The sequence below is a fragment of the Hypanus sabinus genome, chromosome 12, assembly GCF_030144855.1.
Source record: "Hypanus sabinus isolate sHypSab1 chromosome 12, sHypSab1.hap1, whole genome shotgun sequence".
Classification (NCBI taxonomy): domain Eukaryota; kingdom Metazoa; phylum Chordata; class Chondrichthyes; order Myliobatiformes; family Dasyatidae; genus Hypanus; species Hypanus sabinus.
This window is the reverse complement of record NC_082717.1, coordinates 2,136,077-2,163,650: the sequence shown is the minus strand read 5'-3', so window position 1 is coordinate 2,163,650 and position 27,574 is coordinate 2,136,077. Positions and strand designations below refer to the sequence as shown.

The window sequence follows — 27,574 nt, the reverse complement described above, 5'->3', positions numbered from 1 at the left end:
AAAGCCTTCTTCACCACCCTATCTACATGAGACTCCACCTTCAGGGAACTATGCACTGTTATTCCTAGATCTCTCTGTTCCACTGCATTCCTCAATGCCCTACCATTTACCCTGTATGTTCTATTTGGATTATTCCTGCCAAAATGTAGAACCTCACACTTCTCAGCATTAAACTCCATCTGCCAACGTTCAGCACATTCTTCTAACCGGCATAAATCTCCCTGCAAGCTTTGAAAACCCACCTCATTATCCACAACACCTCCTACCTTAGTATCATCGGCATCCATGCTTTTTTCTTTGGTAGTTGGTAGGGGGTTGACTTTTTTTATATATAAAAAAAATTCTTTTATGATGTATGACCTATCTTTAAATTTTTGATTACAGAGTGGAAAAAAAAAGGCAACTAAAGAAACTATAGGAAGGGTGGAGTTGATATTGAACCACTGAAAAATGATGCTGGTGAGGTAGCAATGAGGGAAAAAGAAATGGCAGATGAACATAATGGATACTTTGCATCTCAATTCACTGTGGAAGACACTAGCAGTGTCCATGATTGTTAGAGAGAAGGAGTGAGTGCTACTGATATTACAAAGGAAAAAGTGTTAGGCAGACTCAAATGTCTTAAGGTGGACAAGTCACCTGGACCAGATGGACTACATCCCAGAGTCCTGAGAGAGGTTGCTGAAGAGATAATAGATGCATTGGTCATGATCTTTCAAGAATCCCGGAGGACTAGAAGATTGCAAATGTTTCCCCACTCTTTAAGAAGGCAAAAGAAAGGAAATTATCGGCCAGTTAGCCTAACCACAGTGGTTGGGAAAGTGTTGGAGTCTATTATTCAGGATGATGTTTCGAGGTAATTGGAGACTAATGATAAAATAAGTCAAAGTCAGCATGGTTTCTGTGAAGGGAACCCTTGCCTGACAAATCTGTTAGAGTTCTTCAAGGAAGTAACAAGCAGGGTGGACAAAGGAGAGGCAGTGGGTGTCATTTATTTGGATTTTCAGAAGACGTTTGATAAGGTGCCACACCTGAGGTTGCTTAACAAGATAAAATCCTATGGCATTACAGGAATGAGACTGGCATGGATAGAGCAATGGCTGACAAGCAGGAAACAGTGATGGGAATAAAAGGGGCCTTTTCTGGTTGGCTGCTGTAACTAGTGGTGTTCTTTAGGGTTCAGTATTGGAACGGCTACTTTCCACATTGTTTGTCAGTGATTTACATAATGGAATTGATGGCTTTGTGGTGAAGTTTGCAGGTGATACAAATATAGGTGGAGGGGCAGGTAGTGCTGAGGAAACAATGCAATTGCAGCAGAGCAGACAAATTGGAAGAATGGGCAAAAAAGTGGCAGATAGAATGCAGTATTGGAAATGTATGATAATGTATTTTGGTAAAAGGAATATCTATATCTAAAAGTAATTATCTATATGGGGAGAAGGTTTAAACATCGGAGGTGCAGAGAGACTTAGAAGACCTTGCGCAAGACTCCCAGAAGATTAATGTCCAGGTTGAATCTGTGGTAAATAAGGGAAATGCAGTGCTGGCATTTATGAATCTTAGAACATAGAAATCTACAGTAGAATACAGGCCCTTTGGCCCACAATGTTGTGTTGACCAGGTAGCCTACTCTAGAAACAGTTTAGAATTTCCCTACGACATTGCCCTGTTTTTCTAAGCTCAATGTACCTATCTAAGAGTCTTTTAGATAGGTACTAAATTGTATCCTCTACCTATTGTATCCTTGAGCACCCTATTGTATCCTCTCCCACAGTTACTGGCAGTGCATTCCATGCACCCACCAGCTCTATTTGAAAACTTACCTCTGACATCCTCCTTATACCTACCTCCAAGCACCTTAAAGCTATACCCCTTCGTGTTAGCCATTTTAGCCCTTGGAAGTAAGTCTCTGGTTCTCCACACGATCAGTTCCTCTCACCATCTTATACACCTGTCAGGTCATGGCTCTTGAACTCAGTCTCACGGTTGATGAAGGCCAACACACCATATGTCTTCTTAACAACACTGTCGATCTATACAGCAGCTTTGAGTGTCTTATGGACACAGACCCCAAGGTCTCGCTGATCCTCCACACTGCCAAGACTCTTACCACAGAACACTACAGCACAGTGCAGGCCCTTCAGCCCTCCATGTTGTGCTGACCCATATAATCCTTTAAAAAAAGTACTAAACCCACACTACCCCATAACCCTCCATTTTTCTTTCATCCATGTGCCTGTCCAAGAGGCTCTTAAATACCCCTAATGATGTTTTAGCCACCACCACCCCGGCAAGTCATTCCAAGCACTCACAACCCTCTGTGTTATTTTAAAAAAACTTACCCTTGATGTCTCCGCTAAACTTCCCTCCCTTAATTTTGTACATATGCCCTCTGGTGTTTGCTATTGGTGCCCTGGAAACAGGTACTGACTATCCACCCTATCTATGCCTCTCATAATCTTGTAGACCTCTATCAAGTCCCCTCTCGTTCTTCTATGCTCCAAAGAGAAAAGTCCCAGCTCTGCTAACCTTGCTTCATATGACTTGTTCTCCAAACGAGGCAATATCCTGGTAAATCTCCTCTGCATCCTCTCCATAGCTTCCACATCCTTCTTATAATGAGGTGGCCAGAATTGAACACAATACTCTAAGTGCAGTCTCACCAGAGATTTGCAGAGTTGCAATATGACCTCTCTACTCTTGAACTCAATCCCCCTGTTAATGAAGCCTAGCATCCCATAGGCCTTCTTAACTACCCTATCAACCTGTGCAGCGACCTTGAGGGATGTATGGATTTGAACCCCAAGGTCCCTTTGTTCATCCACACTCTTAAGTAACTGACCATTAATCTGGTTTGTCCTTCCAAAATGCATCAGCTCACACTTGTCTGGATTGAACTCCATTGAACTCCATCTGCCATTTTTCTGCCCAACTCTGCAGCCTGTTTATATCCTCTTGTAACCTTTGAGCACCTACAGCTCCATCCACAACTTCCCCAATCTTCGTGTCATCTGCAAACTTACTCACCCATCCTTCTGCCTCTACATCCAGGTAACTTATAAAAACCACAAATAGGAGGGGTCCCAGGACAGATCCCTGCGGCACTCCACTGGTCACTGACCTCCAGGCAGAATACTTCCCTTCCACAACTACTCTCTGCTTTCTTCCTTTAAGCCAATTTTTTCTCCAAACAGCCAAGGTTCCACTGATCCCATGCCTCATTACTTTCTGGATGAATCTCTCATGAGGGACCTTGTCAAATACTTTGCTGAAGTCCATGTAGACCACATCCACTGCCCTACTCTCATCAACTTCTTTTGTTACCTCTCCAAAAAACTCAATCAGGCTCATGAGGCACGATCTTCCCTTCACAAAGCCATGTTGACTATCCATGAGTAGTCTGTACTTCTCCAAATGCTCGTAGATCCTGTCCTTAAGAATCCTTTCCAGTAGTTTGCATACAACCAACATAAGACACACCGGTCTATAGTTCCCAGGTTTCTCCCTATTACCTTTTTTATATCATTAATATATTTTAAGACCTTAAGATATAGGAGCAGAAATGGACCACTCTGTCTTCAAATATGACCTACCAAAACAACCACTTCACACTTAACTGGGTTGAAGCCCATCTGCCACTTTTCAGCCCAGTTCTGCATCCTGTCGATGTCCTGCTGTAACCTCTGACCCCTGCAGAGTATCCACAACACCCCCAACTTTTGCGTCACTAACTTACAAACTCACCCTTCTACTTGTTCATCCTGTCATTTATAGAAATCACAAAGAAGAGGGGTCCCAGAACAGATCCCTGTGGAACACCACTGGTCACCGACCTCTATGCAGAATATGACCTGTCTACAACTACCCTTTGCCTTCTGTGGACAAGCCAATTCTGGATCTACAAAGCAAGGTCTCCTTGAATACCATGCCTCATTACTTTCTGAATGAACCTTGCGTGGGGAATATTATCAAATCCATATACACTACATCCACTGCTCTACCTCCATCAATGTGTTGTGTTACATCCTCAAAGAATTCAGTCAAGCTTGTAAGGCACAGCCTGCCTTGACAAAGCCATGCTGACTATCCCTAATCAGATTATGTCTCTCCAAATGCTCATAAATCCTGCCTCTCAGGATCTTCTCCAACAACTTGCCCAGCACTGAAGTAAGACACACTGATCTATAATTTTTTGTGTTATCTCTACTCCCTTTCTTGAACAAGGGAACAACATTTTCAACCTTCTCCCGCCCCTACAGATGACGCAAAGAGTATCGTCATGGGCCCAGCAATGACCTCCCTCGCTTCCAACAGTAACCTGGGGTATATCTTGTCCAGTCACGGTGACTTATCTAACTTAATACCTTTCAACAGCTCCAGCACATCCTCTTTCTTAATGTCTATATGCTCAAGCTTTTCACTCTGCTGTAAGTCATCCCCACAATGCCAAGGTCCTGTTCATTGGTATTCATTAAGTACCTTTGCTATCTCCTCCAACTCCGTGCACAGATTTTCACTACTGCTCCTGATTTGTTTTATTTTCACACAGCTCATTCTCTTGCTCTTCACAGACTTGCAGAATGCCTTGGGGTTTTCCTTAATCCTGCTCACCAAAGCCTTCTCGTGGCCCCTTCTGGCTCTTCAGCTCCTTCCTGGCACCCTTGTAATTTTCTAGAGCTCTAACAGTACTTAGTTTCTTGAATCTTTGTAAGCTTTTCTTTACTTAACTAGATTTTCTACTTACTTTGTCCACCATTGTTCTTATACCTACCATCCTTTCCCTGCCTCAATGGAATATACCTATGCAGAACTCCATGCAATGTTCCCAGAACATTTGCCACATTTCTGCTGTGCATTTCAATAGACAATAGACAATAGGTGCGGAAGTAGACCATTCGGCCCTTCGAGCCTGCACCACCATTTTGCGATCATGGCTGATCATCTACTATCAATACCCGGTTCCTGCCTTGTCCTCATATCCCTTGATTCCCCTATCCATAAGATACCTATCTAGCTCCTTCTTGAAAGCATCCAGAGAATTGGCCTCCACTGCCTTCTGAGGCAGTGCATTCCAGACCCCCACAACTCTCTGGGAGAAGAAGTTTTTCCTTAACTCTGTCCTAAATGACCTACCCCTTATTCTTAAACCATGCCCTCTGGTACTGGATTCTCCCAGCATCTGGAACATATTTCCTGCCTCTATCTTGTCCAATCCCTTAATAATCTTGTATGTTACAATCAGATCCCCTCTCAATCTCCTTAATTCCAGCGTTTACAAGCCCAGTCTCTCTAACCTCTCTGCGTAAGACAGTCCGGACATCCCAGGAATTAACCTTGTGAATCTACGCTACACTTCCTCTACAGCCACAATGTCCTTCCTTAACCCTGGAGACCAAAACTGTACAGAATACTCCAGGTGTGGTCTCACCAGGGCCCTGTACAAATGCAAGAGGATTTCCTTGCTCTTGTACTCAATTCCCTTTGTAATAAAGGCCAACATTCCATTAGCCTTCTTCACTGCTTGCTGCACTTGCTTATTCACCTTCAGTGACTGATGAACAAGGACTCCTAGATCTCTTTGTATTTCTCCCTTACCTAACTCTACACCGTTCAGATAATAATCTGCCTTCCTGTTCTTACTCCCAAAGTGGATAACCTCACACGTATTCACAATAAATGTCATCTGCCAAGTTTCTGCCCACTCACCCAGCCTATCCAAGTCACCCTGAATTCTCCTAACATCCTCATCACATGTCACACTGCCACCCAGCTTAGTATCATCAGCAAACTTGCTGATGTTATTCTCAATGCCTTCATCTAAATCGTTTACGTAAATCGTAAACAGGTGTGGTCCCAATACTGAGCCCTGTGGCACCCCACTAGTCACCACCTGCCATTCTGAGAAACACCCATTCACCGTTACCCTTTGCTTTCTATCTGCCAACCAGTTTTCTATCCATGTCAATGCCTTCCCCCCGATGCCCTGAGCTTTGATTTTACCCACCAATCTTCTATGTGGGACCTTATCAAATGTCTTCTGAAAATCGAGATACACTACATCCACTGGATCTCCTTTGTCTAACTTCCTGGTTACATCCTCGAAAAACTCCAATAGATTAGTCAAGCATGATTTCCCCTTGGTAAATCCATGCTGGCTCGGCCCAATCCACTCACTGCTATCTAGATATGCCACTATTTCATCTTTAATAATGGACTCTAGCATCTTCCCCACTACTGATGTTAGGCTGACAGGATGATAGTTCTCTGTTTTCTCCCTCCCTCCTTTCTTAAAAAGTGGGATAACTTTAGCCATTCTCCAATCCTCAGGAACTGATCCTGAATCTAAGGAACATTGGAAAATGATTACCAATGCATCCGCAATTTCCAGGGCCACCTCCTTTAGTACCCTAGGATGCAGACCATCTGGACCTGGGGATTTGTCAGCCTTCAGTCCCATCAGTCTTCTCATCACCGTTTCCTTCCTAATGTCAATCTGAATGTTTCCTTCCTAATTTCCCTGAGAGCATCTGCTCACAAATTCCTGCCCAATAGCAACATATTTTCCCCTGCCCCAACTAAATGTTTCCCCAGATTGTTGGCTCATGCGCTGTGGTGAAGAAACAAGAGTTGTGATCACTGTCTCCAAAATGCTCTCTTACCAGACCAGGTTCATTTCCCAATACCAGATCAAGTACAGTCTCTCCTCTTGTTAGCTTATATACATATTGCATCAGGAAACCTTCCTGAACACATCTAGCAAACTCCACCCCATCTAAACCCCTTGAAATGCCAGTCAATATTAGAAAAGTTAAAATCACTCATCACAACAACCCTATTTTTATTGTACCATTCCACAATCTGCCTCCCTATCTGCTCCTTGATATCCCTGTTTCTGTGGGGGGGGGGGTCTATAAAATCACCCTGTAATTTCCCCCTTCCTGATTCTTACTTAAGACCATAAGATACAGGAGCACAAGTAGGCCATACAGCCCATTGCGTCTGCTCTGCCATTCAATCATGGGCTGATCCAATTCTTCCAGTCATCCCCACTCCCCTGCCTTTACCCCATACCCTTTGAGGCCCTGGCTAATTAAGAACCTATTTATCTCTGCTTTAATTGCACCCAAAGTCTTGCCCTCCACAGCCGCTTGTGGCAACAAATTCCACAGATTTACTACCCTCTGACTAAACTAATTTCTCCGTGTCTCTGTTCTAAATGGATGTCCTTCAATCCTGAAGTCGTGCCCTCATATCCTGGACTCTCCTACCATGGGAAATAACTTTGCCATATCTAATCTGTTCAGGCCTTTTAACATTTGGAATGTTTCTATGAGATTCCCCCCTCATTCTCCTGAACTCCAGGGAATACAGCCCAAGAGCTGCCAGACGTTCCTCATACGGTAACCCTTTCATTCTTGGAATCAGTCTCATGAATCTTCTCTGAACCCTCTCCAATGTCAATATATCCTTTCTAAAATAAGGAGCTCAAAATTACACACAATACTCTAAGTGTGGTCTCACAAGTGCCTTATAGAGCATCAACTTCAAATCCCTGCTCTTGTATTCTATACCTCTAGAAATGAATGCCAACATTGCATTTGCCTTCTTCACAACTGACTCAACCCGGAGATTAACCTTTAGGGTATCTTGCACAAGGATTCCAAAGTCTGGACCCTAATTGATTCACTTATTTTTAATATTATTATTTTTTTGTTTTATTTAATTTATTTTTTTCCTCTCTGCTAGATTATGTATTACATTGAACTGCAGCTGCTAAGTTAACAAATTTCATGTCACATGCCACATGTCACATAATAAACCTGATTCTGAATTCTCTCCCCATCTAGATAATAATCTGCCCATTTATTTCTTCCACCAAAGTGCATGACCATACACTTTCTAACGATGTATTTCACTTGCCACTTCTTTGCCCATTCACCTAAACTATCTAAGTCTCTCTGCAGGCTCTCTGTTTCCTCAAAGCTACCCATTCCTCTCCCTATCTTTGTATCATTGGCAAGTTTAGCCACAAATCCATTAATATCGTAAAAAGCAGTGGTCCCAACACCAACCCCTGTAGAACTCCACTGGTAACTGGCTGCCAGCCAGAATAGGATCCCTTTATTCCCACTCTCTGTTTTCTGCCAACCAGCCTATGCTCCACCCACACTCGTAACTTCCCTGTAATTCTATTGGCTCTTATCTTGCTAAGCAGCCTCATGTGTGACACCTTGTCAAAGGACTACTGAAAATCCAAGTACACCACATCTACTGCATCTCCTTTGCCTACCCGGCACATAATTTCCTCAAAAAAATTGCAGTAGGTTTGTCAGGCAGGATTTTCCTTTCGGGAAACTATTCTGGCTTTGGCCTATTTTATCATGTGTCTCCAGGTATTCCGTAATCTCATCTCTAATAATCGATCCCAACAACTTCCCAACCACTGAACAGGTCTATAGTTTCCTTTCTGCTGCCTCCCACTCTTCTTAAATAGCGAGGTAACATTTGCAATTTTCCAGTCGTCCAGCACAGTGCCAGAATCTATCGATTCTTGGATGATCATTAATGCCTCTGCAATCTCTCCAGCTACGTCCTTCAGAACTCGAGGGTGCATTCCATCAGGTCCAGGAGATTTATCCACCCTCAGACCATTAAGCTTCCTGAGCACCCTCTCAGTTGTAATTTTCACTGCACAAACTTCACTTCCCTGACAACCTTGAATGTCTGGTGTACTGCAAATGTCTTCCACTGTGAAGACTGATGCAAAATAAGTATTTAGTTCCTCTGCCATCTCATTGCAACCTCTCTAGCGTCATTTTCTATTGGTCACATATCTACCCTCTACTCTTTACCCTTTAGATACTTAAGCTTTTAGTGTCTTCTTTGATATTAGTCACCAGCTTCCTTTCATAATTCATCTTTTACTTCCTAATGACAGTTTCCTTCTGCAAGTTTTTAAAAGCTCCCCAATCTTCTATCTTCCCACTAGCTCTGGATTCCTTGTATGCCCTCTCTTTTGCTTTTACTTTGGCTCTGACTTCACTTGTCAGCCACGGTAGTGTTCTTCCCTTTGAAAATTTCTTATTTGGAATATGTCTTGCACTTCCTTCATCTTCCCCTCTCCTGCCACACTTTCCGCAATGGCAATAGGCCTTCAAGGCGCCGCACTTGACTGGTCCACATTCTTTAGGTAATCATGAAATCGGAAGATCATTGATGTGATTCAGAAATTCATTGTTAAGAGGAAATTTACATACCACAGATTGCAGCAAAAGTAATTCAAAGTAAGCGTACTAAAGAGGAGATCTTGAATAATTTTCTGCAGCCCACAGAAAGTTGACAATGGTCGCCAGCGCCATCTTGAGGCTGATCAAAGCATGCCTCTAGTTTTAGACATTTCCACCCCGTGAAAAAGATGCACCGTCTACACTAAGCCTCTCATAATCTCTAGGACCATAAATACAGGAGCAGAATTAGGCCATTTGGCCCATTTAGTCTGCTCCAATTTTACTATCTGCCTTCTTCCCGTATCCCTTCATGCCTTGAATCTATCAACCTCTGCCTTAAACAAACATGGCCTCCAGCTGCCTGTGGCAGAGAATTCCACAGAGTCACTACTCTCTGACTGAAGGAATTCCCCTTCATCGCTGTTCTAAAAGGACACCCCTCTATTCTGCAGCTTTCTACTAGCCCTCCTGATTTCCTTCCGAAGCGTTCAGCACCTGTGTAGCTTTTTACCAATAAGCAACTGTATGGATGTTTTCCAGTCTGGATTTCGACAGCACCAGAGCACTGAGACTGTTCTGGTCAAGGTTTTTAATGAGATCCGCATAAACTGTGATGGTAAAATTTCATCTTTGGTTTTACTGGATCATGGTGCTGCTTCTGACACGGTTGACCATGGCTTACTACCGGACAGACTGGAAAACTGGGTGGGACTTTCTGGTACAGTCCTAAAGGGGTTTAAATCATATTTACAGGACAAGGACTACTTTGTTTTAATTGGTAGCTGCATATCTAAGCAAACAATAATGACATGCGGGTCCTTACTAGAGCCTCTTCTGTTTAACATGCTCCCTCTCATTCAGATCATGGGAAGCAACAAAATATCTTACCTTAAGATATTTTCCACACGGTAGGCTTGTTCAGAAAGTCAGAAGGCATGGGATCCAGGGAAGTTTGGCCAGGTGGATTCAGAATTGGCTTGCCTGCAGAAGGCAGAGGTTCGTGGTGGAGGGAGTACATTCAGATTGGAGGGTTGTGACAAGTGGTGTCCCACAAGGATCTGTTCTGGGACCTCTACTTTTCGTGATTTTTATTAATGACCTGGATGTGGCGGTAGAAGGGTGGGTTGGCAAGTTTGCAGACGACTCGAAGGTTGGTGGTGTTGTGGATAGTGTAGAGGATTGTCAAAGATTGCAGAGAGACATTGATAGGATGCAGAAGTGGGCTGAGAAGTGGCAGATGGAGTTCAACCCGGAGAAGTGTGAGGTGGTACACTTTGGAAAGACAAACTCCAAGGCAGAGTACAAAGTAAATGGCAGGATACTTGGTAGTGTGGAGGAGCAGAGGGATCTGGGGTTACATGTCCACAGATCCTTGAAAGTTGCCTCACTGGTAGATAGGGTAGTTAAGATAGCTTAAGGGGTGTTAGCTTTCGTAAGTCAAGGGATAGAGTTTAAGAGACGCGATGTAATGATGCAGCTCTATAAAACTCTGGTTAGGCCACACTTGTTGTATTGTGTCTAGTTCTGGTTGCCTCACTATAGGAAGGATGTGGAAGCATTGGAAAGGGTACAGAAGAGATTTACCAGGATGCTGCCTGGTTTAGAGAGTATGCATTATGATCAGAGATTAAGGGTGCTAGGGCTTTACAGTTTGGAGAGAAGGAGGATGAGAGGAGGCATGATAGAGGTATACAAGATATTAAGAGGAATAGATAGAGTGGACAGCCAGTGCCTCTTCCCCAGGGCACCACTGCTCAGTACAAGAGGACATGGCTTTAAGGTAAGGGGAGGGAAGTTCAAGGGGGATATTAGAGGAAGGTTTTTCACTCAGAGAGTGGTTGGTGCGTGGAATGCACTGCCTGAGTCAGTGGTGGAGGCAGATACACTTGTGAAATTTAAGAGACTACTAGACAGGTATATGGAGGGGGGTTATATGGGAGGCAGGTTTTAAGGGTCAGCACAACATTGTGGGCCAAAGGGCCTGTACTATTCTATGTTTTAAGTTAATTATGTGAATGACACTCAGATTCATACAGAGCGGAAACCTTTGTGCTGTGATGGACTCTGACGTAACTTTTAACTGCCACATTAAGACAATTACAAAGTCAGCCTACTATCATCTTAAAAATAGTCTGAGAGTTAATGGGCTTATGTGTCAGGATGATCCAGAAAAAATAGTCAATGGATTTATTTTTAGTAGGGTTGACCCTGGTAATGGTGTTTTCACAGGTCTCTGTAAAAGGTCCCTCTGACAGCCTCCTCTCATTCAGAGCACTGCTGCTAGAGTCCTCACTGAGACCAAGAAAGTAGAACTCATCACTACACGGGCTTCCTGTCCATCAGAGAACTGACTTGATACTACTGTTTACAAAGCATTGGGCAAGGAGTTGGAGCTGGTGTTGGATGTGCTCAGATCATTATAGTTGAGACTTCTGAAGAGGTAGTCACACTCAGAGTACAGTAGACGAGGACGAGTACGCACCAGAAGTCTGGGGTGTTAGCATCACTGCAGGTTCCCTGTGACCTTTCCCCTCTGTGGAAACTGCCGGGGGTGGGGGGGGGGGGGTGACCTATCAGGGTACAGTGGCAGCAGCCAGGCCAGTGGCTCTGAGACTCAGCAGGAAAGGGTAAAGTCAGGCAGTACGCAAGTGATAGGGGACTCGATAGTTAGGGGGACAGAAAGGAGATCTCTGGCCACAAAAGTGACAGCGGGATGGTGTGCTGCTTCCCTGTGCTAGGGTCCATGATGTATCATAGCAGCTTCAGGATATTCTCATGGGGGAAACAGCCAGAGGTCACGGAGCATATTGGTACTAGTAACAAAGGCAGAAAATGGGAAGAGGCCCTGTGCAGTGAGTGTATAGAGTTAGGAAGGAGGCTGAGGAGAAGGACCTGTAAGGTAGTAGTGTCCAGATTCCTCTCTGAGCCACGGGTAGGTATGGGGTGATAGCACAAATGAATGAGTGATTGAGGAGATAGTGCAGAGGCAGTTTCAAGTTCTTAGACCATTGGAACATTTTCTGGGGAAAGGGGTGACCTGTACAGGAGGGACGGGGTTCATTCCTCACTGGAGAAGAACTAATTTCTTGGCTGGGAGGTTTGCTAATGTTAGTGTTAGGTACAGAGGAGATGTTGGGGTAAGTTTTTTTTACGCAGAGAGTGGTGAGTGCGTGGAATGGGCTGCCGGTGACGGTGGTGGAGGTGGAAACGATAGGGTCTTTTAAGAGACTCCTGGCTGGATAGATGGAGCTTCAAAAAATAGAGGGCTATAGGTAACCCTAGGTAGTTCTAAGGTAAGGACATGTTCAGCACAGCTTTGTGGGCCAAAAGGTCTGTATTGTGCTGTAGGTTTTCTGTGTTTCTAATGATACTCGAGAGAATTTCAGCTAATTTTGCAGGGGTCTGGGAACTGGAGCCCCACAGTATGGGAAGGATTGGATAAGAAGGTAGATGTCAGATGAAATGCAAAACTGAAATAACAGATATGATGGGTGGGATAGTTTGAAGCGTGTGTATTTTAATGTTAGGAGCAGGATAATGACTAGGAAAGGGACTGACTCGTGGCAATTTTTTAACCAGCTGAAATTAAACGTTTGGGATTGATTAACAAGAACAAATTAAAGTAAGGCAGAGGGAAGCAAAGTGGCCATCATTGGAGTAGACAGAGTTGGAGATTTTGAGGGTTTAGCTCTTCGAGGCTTCATTCCGAGAAGGCAAATTAAAGCTGTAGGCAGAGTTTCTTCTCCCCATTCGTCACGTTTGCTCTGCTGGGACAGTGGAGATGGCAGACAGGATAGTGGAATCTCTTGCTGATGTAGGAAGGCAGGGAGACCTCCAGTGTCCTGATGGCTTCATCTGGGAGAAGTGTAACAATCCACATTAAGGAGTTGGAGCTGGCTGAGGGGGTGATAGAGGACCCAGGTGCAGGACACAGGAAACTGTCAGGAAGGGGAAAGGTGTTAAGGAGCCAGTGCAGAGTACCCCTGTGGCCATCCCCCTCAGCAACAGGGATATCACTTTGGATGCGGCTGGCGGATGATCTAACAGAGGAAAGTCGCAGCGATTAGGTCTGGCTCTGTCTCAGGAGGGAGGAAAGGCACACTGTGCTTAGGGGATTTGTTAGTTAGGGGAACAGAACGAGATTCCTGGGTGGTATGTTGCCTTCTGAGTGTCTAGTGTGCAGAGTAGCTCGAATCAAGTCCTCAGCATGCTTAAGTGGGAGGGTGAACAGCCAGAACTCGTGGTCCATGTAGGTACCAATGACATGGGTAGGGTGAGTGACAAGGTTCTGCAAAGGGAGTTCAGGGAGTGAGGTGCTAAGTTAAAGGGCAGGACCTCCAGGGTTGGGATCTCAGGATTGCTACCTGTGCCATGTGTTAGTGAGGCCAGAACTAGGAAAATTATACAGTTTAATATGTGGTGAAGGAGTTGGTGTAGGAGACAGGGCATAAGATTTTTGGATCATTGGGCTCTCTTCCAGGGAAGGTGAGACCTGTACAGAAGGGACGGTTTGCACCTGAATTGGAAGGGGACTAATATCCTAGCATGAAGGTTTGTTAATCCTACATGGTGGGGTTTAAACTGGAATTATAGGGGGACATTCTGTATGTTTATTTCAGATTTCCAGCATCCAACGTGTTGGTCCATGGCCAGGGTAATGGGGCCCTCAGCTGGAGTAGTTTACAGCACTGCAGACTGAATGGCCTGCTTCTGATTTGATTGCCTGACTGTAGAAGATGGTAATAAGCTACTGTACTCAGAGATGAAGATCTACCCCAAGACCATCTGCTCACTGGGCCACCTCAGAAACTGAGAATTACCACACTGGGATGGGACTGTTATTTGACCCTGCACTGCCCCAGATAAGGACAGTTTGTTCTTCCCCAATATTTCCTTAGCTTCATTAGATTGATGGTGCCTTCAGAAACATTGCAAATTCTCCAACAATTAACAAATCATTTCCTCCGCATCTCTGTTCCAAATAGACATCCCTCAATTCTGAGGCTGTGCCCTCTGATCCTAGACTCCCCCACTACAGGAAACATCCTCTCCACATCCACTCTATCTGTGCCCTCTGGTACTAGACTCTCCCACTACAGGAAACATCCTCTCCACATCCACTCTATCTGTGCCCTCTGGTACTAGACTCACCCACTACAGGAAACATCCTCTCCACATGCACACTATCCAGGCCTTTCAATATCTAGTAGATTTCAATGAGATTCCCACTTATTCTTTGAAATTCCAGCGAGTAATAGTCCTCATACATTAATCCTTTGATTCCCTGGATTATTCGTGTGAACCTCCTCTAGACTCTCTCCAGCACCAGCACATCTTTTCTCAGATAAAAGACCCAAAACTGCTCACAATAATCCAGTTGAATTCATATTGCAATTTGAGAGAAGCATAACTCATACGTATCAGTATCGCAATGGAATAAAGTGAATTACAGAGGCATGAGAGAGGAGCTTGCCCAGGTGGATTGGAGGAGGATACTGGCAGGGATGACAGAGCAGAAATGGCTGAAGCTTCTGGGAATAGTTCACAAGATGCAGGATGGATATGTCCCACAAAAGTAGTTCTCAAATGGCAGGGGTCAGCAATGTGGCTGATAAGGGACGTTAAGGACAGCATAAAACCCAAAGAGAAGGCATATAACAGAGAAAAAAATAGTGGGAAGTTAGAGGGTTGGGAAGCTTTTAAATATCAACAGAAGGCAACTAAAAAAGTCAAAAAGGAGGAAAAGATGGAATAAGAAGATAAGCTAGCCAACAATATTAAAGAGGATACCAAGAGCTTCTGTAGATGCATAAAGTGGGGCAAGAGTAGATATCAGACCACTGGAAAATTATGCTGAAGAAGTAGTCACGGGGGGCAAGGAAGTGGTGGATGAACTGGATAGGTACTTGCGTCAGTCTTCACTGTGGAAGACACTAGCCTCATTCAGAACCCTAGTTGGTAGTTCATCTGGTCCACATAACTTACTTACCTTCAGACTTTTCAGCTTCCCAAGTCCTTTTTCCTTGGTAATACCAGCTGTACTCACTCCTGTCCCCTGACACACACTAATTTCTGGCATATTACTATTGTCTTCCACACTGACACAAAATACACAAAGTTCATCTGCCATTTCTTTGTTCCCATTACTACATTTCCAGCAGACAGATATCTACTTTCATTCTCTCTTTTACTCGTTATATATCTGGAAAAACTTTTGGTATTTTCTTTGATATTATTGGCTAGATTACCTTCTCAAACTGCAGGATGAACTCTATCATATTATGATCACTGCCTCCTAAGGGTTCCTTTACGTTAAGCTCCCTAATCAAATCTGGTTCATTACACAACACCCAACTCAGAATTATCTTACCCCTAGTGGGCACAATATCAAGCTTCTCTAAAAATCTGCAGTTGAAGTGTTATGAGCTACCAACACAAGTTTTGAATGCAATTTTAATTTCAATGTTTCAGAGGAGTTTGGATAGCTACATGGATGGTAGGGCTATGATCCACTACAGGTCGATGGGAGGAAGCAGTTTAAAATGGTCTGGCATGGGCAAGATCAGCCAAAAGACAGTTTTTGTATTGCTGTTTTCTGTGACTCTCAGGATAGATGTGGTGCTCGGGTTGAGATTCTAAATTGGAGTAAGGCCAATTTTGATGCTATCAGCAAAGATATCTCAAGTGTGCATTGGGACAGGTCATTTTCTAGTGATGGTGTGTTTGGTAAGTGGGAGGCCTTGGGGATCCATGGATTTTGAGAGATTGAGGAAACAGCTAAGAAAGAGAAAGTGGTATGCATGATAAACTAGATGGGCTGAATTGTTTGTCTCTGTTCTGTAGTGCTCTAAGGCTCTATAGCTATCTGCTTTCCTGTGCTGACCTGTCCATACTCTGTACTGAAGCCGAATTACTGTCTACGTGTGACACTTTGCAATGACTGATTTGGTTACAGGAGGTGCCAAAATGTCAAGGGTGCAGGAGCTGGTGTCTGAGAGCTTCCGTCTGACAGTTCAGACCCAGATCAACTGGGAGATGATTTTGACACCAATGTCCACCTCGGTCGCCATTCTCGCTGACCTGGTGCTTCAGGCGAAGAGCGGGAAGGACTTTCCTTTTCTTCAGGACCCTCAGAGTTCAGAGAACCCCAAGACCTTCCAAGGAAGCCTGCTGGACATTTGTCTAAAAGCTCCAAACTCCTTCCAATCAATCCATAACAACATGCGAAAAATCCACAGCAATTGTAAGGACATGCAACACCTCCTGAAGATGGTGAGGGAGGAGCCCGGTGAGGGCGCGGACCTCCCCCGGAATGTGAGGAGGATGGAGAAAAGCATTAAAAAGTTCGGGGATGCTGCACGAGATGTGGGGGTGGAGCTCTCCTCCCTCAACCTGCAGCTGGCTGAGATACTGGAGAGGTGCTCAGAGACCCAGAGCTGCACTCAGGTTCAGCTCCAGGACATACGGAGAGCCCTGGACCAAACACGGCAGAGCATCGAGACTGTCACGGAAGAGAAAGAAACACTAGAGGAGGAGTGGAGCCAAGTTTCCCTGGAGCGGGAGAGGATCATGGAAGAACTGAACGAGGTCAGGTCTCGGGCTTTTACTGATGCTCTGATTGAGGAGGGGGTGACAAAATTTACTGAGAATTTACCTCGGTTGCTGGACCTCCTGGGCACAGTGGTCAACCCTACCATTCTAGTGTCGGAGGTCTGGAAAGCGGCCAAGTTCATCCTAAATGAGATCTCTGCCCTGAAGAACAAAGATTCCAGTTCTGCTCTGAGAGCCTTACTGGATGAGGTAGAAAAGAAGACGGCAGAGAAGATCGAGTCAATCCAAGCCCAGCTGGACGAAGCTGGGGAAAAGTATGAGCAATGTCGCCTCAAAGTGGAAAATCTGAGCAAACAGAGTGCAAAGCTGTCTGAGGATCTCACCACCCAACAGGCACAGGAGCTGGATCTCGGGTCGACCCTACTGTTGATGTCTAAAGAGATGGAGCTGCTGGAAGGGATCAGATCCAATTGGTCACAGGCTATGGGCTTCATCCAGCTCATCCCCAATTTGGTGGGAGATTGTCAGAAGATATTGGAGAAGGCGGGCGGGGGCGGGTATGGAGCCAGTCCACAGGCAACGGTGTTCCAGGATCAGATGTCCCAGACAGATACCATCGTAGACCTCCTGTGCACAATGGCAGAAACATTTAACAAGATTTATGATGACTACCTGAAGGTCCCACTGAATGATCTGCTTGATGTCCTGGCCCAGGAGGGAATGGACTACAAGCTCAAGGGCATCAAGAGGAAATGTCAGAGTGCGGAGGAGGAAATCCATCGGCGGGCTAAAGATACTCAAGTGGAGTTTCAGCAGAAACTTCAGCAGGGGAGCCTCGCTCTCAGGAACCTGGCTGCACAGCTCGGCCCCAGGGGCTGAGGGAGGGGAGTGGGGTATGTGGAGGCAGACTCTGTTTGGAGACACTCTGCCCCACATAGCTGAGGAAGTGCTTACCCCACCCCAAGCTCACTGCCTTCTTCCCAACCCTGTGGCCATAACACCTTTGGAGAATAGGAGCAGAATCAGGCTATTTGGTTCATTGAGTCTGCTCCTCCATTCCATCATGGCTGATTTATTAGCCCTGTCAACCCCGTTCTCCCATCTTCTCCCTGAAGCCTTTGATGCCCTGCTTAATCAAGAGCCAATCAATTTCTGTTTTAAATGAATGCCTTGGCCTCCACAGCCATCTGTGGCAGTGAATTCCACAGATTCACCACCCTATGGCTAAAGAAATTTCTCCTCATCTCTCTGCTGAGTAGACATCTCTGTGGGATACAACTGTTTATTTGTTATTTTCTTTGAAGTTTAAAGTTTCTTTGGCTGGAGGTGACTAGTGGGGTACCACAGGGCTCTGTATTGGGACCACAGCTCTTTACGATTTATGTCAATGATTTAGATGAGGGCATTGAAAACTATATCAGCAAGTTTGCTGATGATACTAAACTGGGTGGCAGTGTGACATGCGAAGAGGACGTTAGGAGAATACAGGGAGACTTGGATAGGCTGAGTGAGTGGGCAGATACTTGGCAGATGTCATTCAATGTGAATAAATGTGAAGTTATCCACTTTGGAAGCAGGAACAAGAGGGCAGAGTACTGTCTGAACGGTGTAGAGTTAGGTAAGGGAGAAATGCAAAGAGACTTAGGAGTCCTAGTTCATCAGTCAATGAAGGTGAATGAGCAAGTGCAACAGGCAGTGAAGAGGGCAAATGGAATGTTGGCCTTTATTACAAGGGGAATTGAGTACAAGAGCAAGGATGTCCTTTTGCATTTGTACAGGGCCCTGGTGAGACCACACCTGGAATATTGTGTACAGTTTTGGCCTCCAGGTTTAAGGAAGGACATTCTGGCAATTGAGGAAGTGCAGCATAGATTCACTAGGTTGATTCCTGGGATGGCAGGGCTGTCTTATGCAGAGAGATTGGAGAGATTGGGCTTGTACACACTGGAATTGAGGAGATTGAGAGGGGATCTGATTGAAACGTTTAAGATAATTAAAGGATTTGATAGGATTGAGGCGGGAAATATGTTCCAGATGTTGGGAGAGTCCAGTACCAGAGGGCATGGATTGAGAATAAGAGGTCAGTTATTTAAAACAGAGTTGAGGAAGAGCTTCTTCTCCCAGAGAGTTGTGGAGGTGTGGAATGCACTGCCTCGGAAGACGGTGGAGGCCAATTCTCTGGATGCTTTCAAGAAGGAGCTAGATAGATATCTGATGGATAGGGGAATCAAGGGATATGGGGACAAGGCAGGGACTGGGTATTGATAGTGAATGATCAGCCATGATCTCAGAATGGCGGTGCAGACTCGAGGGGCCGAATGGTCTACTTCTGCACCTTTTGTCTATTGTCTATTAACAATTTGTTATCTGCTTGAACGGTAAGTCATTCTGGCATAGTTAGTGGTTGGTAGGCTGCTAACCAACTGAAGAAATTGGGCTGGAGTTCACTGTACACATCACGGCCGTCTCCATCTGGGTCACATTGGCCAGAGCCACAGTGTCACTTCTGTGGTCAGAGTGGGCATTGGCCTTCAAGACAACAGGAACCTTCCCAGTGACTCGGTCCTTCCCAGTAGCCCTTGCTTGCCTAGATCGAGCCAAAGCCAGTCAGCTAGCTAATGTTTTGACCTATTAATTGGAAATGAGTGTGTTGAATTTGTATTGGATACAGGAGCTGAGCTAACATCTATAAACAAATCTGTTGCCCAAAGGAACAAAGTACTACTGGCTGATATCAGTAAGTGTGCACGTGGTGTAGGAGGACAGAATGACACCGATCAGAAGTGTATCAATCCTTACCTATAAGAAATACAGTTCTGGGTGGGGGATGTCTCACAGCCTCTTCTTGGGATGGGTATCTTGTTAACTTTAGAATCCTTGAGTAAAAGCTGTTTCGAATGGCCCAATCTGAATTAACCAATCAAGCCATATGTTTAAGAGATGAAAACAACTGTGGTGCGCTGGAAATGAATCCGGTTGTGTTTACTGGGAAGATGCCACTTTGTACAAAGCAGTATCCTCTGAGTAGCACATCTATAGGAGGCATTTTCCCTGTTGCCAACAGGCTGGAGGAGTGAGGGATTCTTACTGAGACTCACAACAGGCCCAACAGTCCAGTCTATGTGTTAGGAAAATGAATGGTACTCGGAGACCGACAGTGGATTACTGGGTTTCTAATCAATATACTGACAAGATAACATTGTTTCAACAACTACTTTCAATACCGGAAGCAATCACACAAGTTACTGATTTGACCAAGGGTTTCTGTTCCGTGCTACAGGTGCCTGACTGTTAATGTAGTTGGCTTTTACAGTTGATGGTCAACAATATCAGTGAATGAGGCCGCCAGACTGGGACTGTTGTGCAGCTTTGAGACAACGTCTGAGGGACTTACCAACCAGGGGTTTGTGGGTGAAGCCCTGATTGCATCCAAGGATGCAGACCAGCATGAACAAGGTGTGCTTTATTTGCTCAGCTTCCTATCCTCTAAAGAGCACAAAGTGAATCTAGACAAGGCACAATTACATGAAGTAATTTGCTTGGAACAGAAAATTTCCCAAGATAAACAGGAAATCACAGGATCAGGCATCAGCAGCTCTGGTCTTCTCTGGGTTTATGCAACTATAAAAGAGCATGGGCCGATTCATATGGTGAAATTGCTCAGCCACTCAACAATCTACTGAAAGACAGTAAGCACTCGATGAGCCAGATGGCCCAATTCTGCTCCTATGTCTTATGGTCTTAATGAAGAACAACTGGAAACTTTTCCAACTTTAATTTGGCATTGTGTACTGCACATGTATTAGGAATCCCGGATATGGGTAAACCACTTACCCTGTATGTAAATGAAAAACATGGTATATGATGGTAGTTTTAATTCAAGAACATGTGGAGCGACAGTGTCTTATTGGTTATTACTATCCCGAAATGGATAACATCGCATTATGATGGGGTCTGTGTTCTTGAGCAGTCATGGGAGTTTCCAGAATGGTGCTTGATCAAATTTTAAATGTTTTGTTTCCACATTCAGTACATACTTCACCAACTATGAATAGGGCCTCCCAAGTAACAGCTTCTCAATGGTCCAAGTGCTCTACTGTTCCTGAGGCAACTAATGTCATCATTGAATAAGCAACTGCGAATCCAGCTGCACTGTTACCATCAGACATGGAGGACCATGATGATCGTGACTGTGCGAGCACAGTAACCTGCCAAGAAGATGCAAATTATTACAAAGAAATGCCTTAATCAAACCCAGATCTGACTCTGTACCCTGATAGCCCCTCGGTGATTGAGAGAGGAATTCGAATGGCTGGATGGGCTGTTGTTTCTGAATCTGAAGTGTTGCCATCAGGAAGTGTGGCTCCAGGTACTGTACCTCAGTGCAACAGGCAGAACTGAAAACTTTAATTGAAGTCCGTGAGGTGGCAGAGGGAAGATCAGCTAATATCAACACTGATTCTTGATATGTTATCAGTGTCGTTCATGACTTTGGAAATTTATGGAGACAACAAGGATTTCTCTCAGTCCAGTCAAGAATGGCCAATGAGTACGAGAACTCATGGATGTACAACTGCTGTCAGAAGTTGCTGAATTAAAATGTAAAGGTCGCCCCGAAGTGACTGCAATGGAAAGCCATTGAAATGCTTTCACGGCTGAAATTGCCAGAAAGGGCAGCACAAGAAAAAGTAAAGGAAATAAATTCAGTACCAGGAACATATTCAGTGAACCAGAGAACTCGAATTATAGAAAAAAGTTGAACTCTGTATCATAGACAAACATACAACCATAAGACATAGGAGCAGAATTAGGCCATGTGGCCCATCCAGCCTGCTCCCCTATTTAATCATGCCTGACCCTTTTTTTCTACCTCCTCCTCAACCCTAGTTCCCGGCCTTCTCCCCATAACTTTTGATGTCATGTCCAATCAAGAACCTATCAATCTCTGCCTTAAATACACCCAACGGCCTGGCCTCCACAGCTGCATGTGGCAACAAATTCCATAAATTCACTATCCTTTGGCAAAAGGAATTTCTCTGCATCTCTGTTTTGAAAGGGCACCCCTCTATCCTGAGGCTGTGCCCTCTTGTCCTAGACTCTCCCACCATGGGAAACTTCCTTTCCACGTCTACTCTGTCTAGGCCTTTCAACATTCAAAAGGTTTCAATGAGATCTGCCTCATCCTTCGGAATTCCAGTGAGTACAGAGCCAGAGTCATTCAACGTTCCTCATATGATAACCTTTTCATTCCTGGAATCAGCCTTGTGAACCTCCTCTGGACCCTCTCCAATGCCAGCACATCTTTTCTAAGATGAAAGGCCCAAAACTGTTCACAATACTCAAGGTGAAGCCTCACCAGTGCATTTTAAAGCCTCAGCATCACATCCTTGCTCTTGTATTCTAGACCTCTTGAATGAATGCTGACATGGCATTTGCCTTCCCCACCACTGACTCAACCTGCACGTTAACCTTCAGGGTGTTCTGCACAAGGACTCCCCAGTCCCTCTGCATCTCAGATTCCTGGATTTTCTCCCCGTTTAGAAAATATTCCACACATTTATTTCAACTACCTAAGAGCATGACCATGCATTTTCCAACATTGTATTTCATTTGCCACTTTCTTGCCCATTCTCCTAATCTGTCTAAGTTCTTCTGCAGCCTTCCTGTTTCCTCAACACTACCTGCTCCCCCCCACCAATCTTTGTATCATCAGCAAACTTGGCAACAAAGTCATCTATTCCATCATCTAAATCATTCATAAACAAAAGTGGTCCCAACACCAACCCCTGTGGAACACCACTACTCACTGACAGCCAACCAGACAAGGATCCTTTTATTCCCACTCGCTGCCTCCTACCAATCAGCCAATGTCCTAACCACGTTATTAACTTTCCTGTAATACCATGGGATCTTAACTTAGTAAATAGCCTCAAGTGTGGCACCTTGTCAAAGCCCATCTGGAAGTCCAAATATACAATATTCACTATATCTCCTTTATCTATCCTACTTGTAATCTCCTCAAAGAATTCCAACAGGTTTGTCAGGCAGGATTTTCCCTGAAGGAAACCATCCTGACTTTGTACTACATTGTCCTGCGTCACCAAGTACTCCATCACCTCATCCTTAGCAATTGACTCCAACACCTTCCCAACCACTGAGGTCAGGCTATCTGGTCTATAATTTCCTTTCTGCTGTCTTCCTCCTTTCTTAAAGAGTGGAGTGACATTTTCAATTTTCCAGTCCTCTGGCACCATGCCAGAGTCCAGTGATTTCTGAAACATACAAGGTAACAGAGTAATGCAAATCCAGTGCTCCATATAGGAAAAGCGGTTCTGGATGGAGAATGGTCACAATTTAAACCGTGATGGAATATGTTTTAGACTAGCAGACTCAACTACGTTGTGTCCCTATCTGGCACAGCAGGTACATTCCCTGGAACACACTGGGGAGGAAAAGGTGATTGACAGATTCTCCCAGTGGTGGTGTAATCCATCGTTCAGGGCACAAGCTTGACAAATAATGTATGACATGCCCGAAAATGAACCCCAGAGCAGAGGAAAAGACTCCACAGTTGAGTGCTTCTGCCGCACTCGGTCCATGTTTGTATTCACAGGTGACAGACATTTCTTTATCCAAGTGTCCAGGACCAGGATATTCAGATGTACTAGTAATAGCAGACAAGTTTTCAAGATGGGTCGAAGTCACTATGACTCACACAGCAAAAACTGATCAAGGACAATATTCTCAGAATCAGGTTTATCATGTGATGTGAAATTTGTTAACTTAGCAGTAGCAGTTCAATGCAATATATAATCTAGCAGAGAGAGAAAAAAATAATAATTAAAATAAAACATAATATATTAACAAGTAAATCAATTACATATATTGAAGAGATTATTTAAAAATGTGCAAAAACAGAAATACCGTATATTGGAAAAAAGTGAGGTCATGTCCATTTAGAAATCAGACGGCAGAGGGAACTGAGATGGGGGTAGCCATGTCACATTGATGCTGACCAGAGAAGACATTTCACTGGGAGCGTTTGTCAGGAATTATGTTGACTGATGGTCTTTCCCTTGTCCACATCACCCAGAGTCATCAGGACAAGCCAAGCGAATTTGGAGCCATCAAACACTGTCTGACTGAGGAAGGCACACCATGGCCAACAGCTCTTCCTATGATCTTGTGTAGCTTCAGAGCAACCCTGAACAAGAAAACTAAACTAAGCCTGTTTCAGGTGTAACAGGACATCCTTTGTCACTGCTGGGAGTCCTCGATCTTAGGGAAGCTGATATACACATTATGTCAGAGAGTTTAGTTAACTCTTGTGTGACACTAACTCGAGCTGTCCAGTCTGCTTCTCAACAAGTTTCTGTCAATTGAGAAGAGGAGGACACACCCTGTTTCCTGTTGAGTGGGTCCTGATTAAAAACCAGCATAAGAATCCACCAGGAGCTTGATGGGAAGGTTCTTATCAAGTGTCATTAATTCCAACAGCGGTGAAAGTAGATCTAATTAAGTGGATATATGCCAATCACTGCAGTGGGGCTAAGTGTTACCCAAGGAAGACAACAAGTGCTGTGGTTAATGTGGTACTAACCTCGTGCTCACAGTGCCTACACTGCTGGGCTACAGTGAAAAAATCACTAAACAGTCAGACGACTTCAAGCAACTCAACAACTACTGATCACGGTGGAGGATAGTCTCATATTAGTAGTTGTTATATTTTTGCTCATTTTACTTACAATGACTACCAATATTCATACTAATGCATCTAATCATAGTTTACATCTTTTTACTGTTTTAAAGTTGATCATCAACAGAATAATTCAAACCCATAAGTGTATTTACTAATCTATCTAACCATGACATAATCTTATGAATATTGAAGAATATATGACATTTGATTTTATACCTTAAGTTTTTTCTACCTTTGAATTTTCAGATGTATTGAATCTAAACATATGATTTTAAGTCAAAGAGCTTGTCAGATCTGACTGTTTAATTCCTAGATTAAACTGTTCAATCGTTATTTTCTTTGCAGTTTAACAACTAACAGCTGGAACAGTAGGTAGCTCATGCTTCTAATAGTTGAATATTCTCCTCTAGAGGCTGTACACATAGTTTAAATATGGAAAATTCTAGAAGATTTTGTTTTACTTTAGGTGATTAAGTGCTTTTCTCATTGGTTAACCCTTATCTACAAATTTGAATGGAATTTTACTTTCTGTGGAATAAAATAGCTAAACATAAAGCTTCATCTTCTTAGCATTTTAGTTTTGTCTTTAATCTTTCTACTCCCATTTCCTTTGCTCTATTAGCGTTTAATAAAATGATCATGAAGCAGCAGGTTTTGTGGCTGACGAAGGGTTTCGGCCCGAAACGTCGACAGTGCTTCTCCCTATCGATGCTGCCTGGCCTGCTGTGTTCCACCAGCATTTTGTGTGTGTTGTTTGTGACTCTTTCCTGACTTTGGAAAGAACCTTGGATCAAAAACATCAGAATCTACATCACTCTATTCTGAGGCTGTGCTCTCTGCTCCAAGATGAAGGAAACACTCTGTGCCCATTCTTAATAATAAGCCATTCAGTGTGTCCATTTCTTCCTGAGGTCCCGTGATGTTTATGACTTCCCAGAAATCTACTGACTGGGAAATCCCTGAGCTGCTCTCTCGGTCCTTCATTCCCCATTGACATTTCTCTCCTGAGCAGATCTGGTTGGACCCCAGGGGTCAGCAGGAGTAAGGTAGGGGGGCACCCATCTCAGACATGAGTGTGATGGGGCTGGGTTGCTGAGGGGCAGGGTTATTGAGGGGAGAGTTCACCGAGGAGCAGGGTCATGGAGAAGAAAGGTTGCTGAGGGGGAGGGTCTCCATGGGAGAGTTGAGGATGCAGATAGAGGAGATGTGGGGTTAAGGGGAAAAGGGTGAGAGGAGGAGTGGAGAAGGAGGAACGAGGGAGGAGTTATGGAGGAGGAGGTGAGGTGCAAAGGGTTGAGGGAAGGGGGTGAGTGTGCTGTGGATGGGGTGGTGTGAGGTCGTGAGGGAGGGCTGGGGCAGCCACGGGCCAGCTTTGGCTGAACTGATGAATGGGACAGGCACTGGGTGAGATCAGGACCTCACCTGATGTGACTGGGCAATGACTCCCATCCCAGCCTAGCAACTGCCTCCTGAACTGGTGAACCTAATGGGCAGCTGACTCAGATCAACCTTTTGCGTGGACTTTTACAGGTGAACCTTCCACAGATGGACCTTTCAGAATTGGGCCTTTTACAAGTCAATCTTTCAGAATTGGGCCTTTTGCGAGTGAATCTTTCAGGATTGGGCCTTTTGCAAGTGAATCTTTCAGGATTGGGCCTTTTGCAAGTGAATCTTTCAGGATTGGGCCTTTTGCAAGTGAATCTTTCAGCATGGGGCCTTATACAGGTGGATCTTTCAGAACTGGGCCTTATACAGGTGGATCTTTCAGAATTGGGCCTTATACAGGTGGATCTTTCAGAACTGGGCCTTATACAGGTGGATCTTTCAGAACTGGGCCTTATACAGGTGGATCTTTCAGAATTGGGCCTTATACAGGTGGATCTTTCAGAATTGGGCCTTATACAGGTGGATCTTTCAGGACTGGGGTTTCGTAGGGTTGACCTCTCAGGACTGGGGTTTCGTAGGGTTGACCTTTCAGGATTGGGCCTTATACAGGTGGACCTCTCAGGACTGGGGTTTCGTAGGGTTGACCTTTCAGGATTGGGCCTTATACAGGTTGACCTCTCAGGACTGGGGTTTCGTAGGGTTGACCTCTCAGGACTGGGGTTTCGTAAGGTTGACCTTTCAGGACTGGGGTTTCGTAGGGTTGACCTCTCAGGACTGGGGTTTCGTAGGGTTGACCTCTCAGGACTGGGGTGTCGTAGGGTTGACCTTTCAGGATTGGGGTTTCGTAGGGTTGACCTTTCAGGATTGGGCCTTATACAGGTGGACCTCTCAGGACTGGGGTTTCGTAGGGTTGACCTTTCAGGATTGGGCCTTATACAGGTGGACCTCTCAGGACTGGGGTTTCGTAGGGTTGACCTTTCAGGATTGGGCCTTATACAGGTGGACCTCTCAGGACTGGGGTTTCGTAGGGTTGACCTCTCAGGATTGGGCCTTATACAGGTGGACCTCTCAGGACTGGGGTTTCGTAGGGTTGACCTTTCAGGATTGGGGTTTCGTAGGGTTGACCTTTCAGGATTGGGCCTTATACAGGTGGACCTCTCAGGACTGGGGTTTCGTAGGGTTGACCTCTCAGGATTGGGCCTTATACAGGTGGACCTCTCAGGACTGGGGTTTCGTAGGGTTGACCTTTCAGGATTGGGCCTTATACAGGTGGACCTCTCAGGACTGGGGTTTCGTAGGGTTGACCTTTCAGGACTGGGGTTTCGTAGGGTTAACCTCTCAGGATTGGGGTTTCGTAGGGTTGACCTTTCAGGATTGGGCCTTATACAGGTGGACCTCTCAGGACTGGGGTTTCGTAGGGTTGACCTCTCAGGATTGGGCCTTATACAGGTGGACCTCTCAGGACTGGGGTTTCGTAAGGTTGACCTTTCAGGACTGGGGTTTCGTAGGGTTGACCTCTCAGGACTGGGGTTTCGTAGGGTTGACCTCTCAGGACTGGGGTGTCGTAGGGTTGACCTTTCAGGATTGGGGTTTCGTAGGGTTGACCTTTCAGGATTGGGCCTTATACAGGTGGACCTCTCAGGACTGGGGTTTCGTAGGGTTGACCTTTCAGGATTGGGCCTTATACAGGTGGACCTCTCAGGACTGG

General features: G+C 44.8%; 1 protein-coding gene across 2 annotated transcripts in view; it reads left to right on the top strand.

Moving 5' to 3' along the window:
* Positions 1–25,041, top strand: part of LOC132402554 (uncharacterized) — a 41,453-nt gene extending 16,412 nt beyond the window's left edge. For both annotated transcript variants that reach the window (XM_059985420.1, XM_059985421.1), the window contains exons 2-3: positions 16,186–16,817; positions 23,875–25,041. In XM_059985420.1, coding sequence (XP_059841403.1) covers positions 16,186–16,817; positions 23,875–24,024 — 782 coding nt within the window. In that variant the 3' untranslated portion in view covers positions 24,025–25,041. The remainder of the gene's footprint in view (positions 1–16,185; positions 16,818–23,874) is intronic.
* The last annotated feature ends 2,533 nt before the right edge of the window (positions 25,042–27,574 follow it).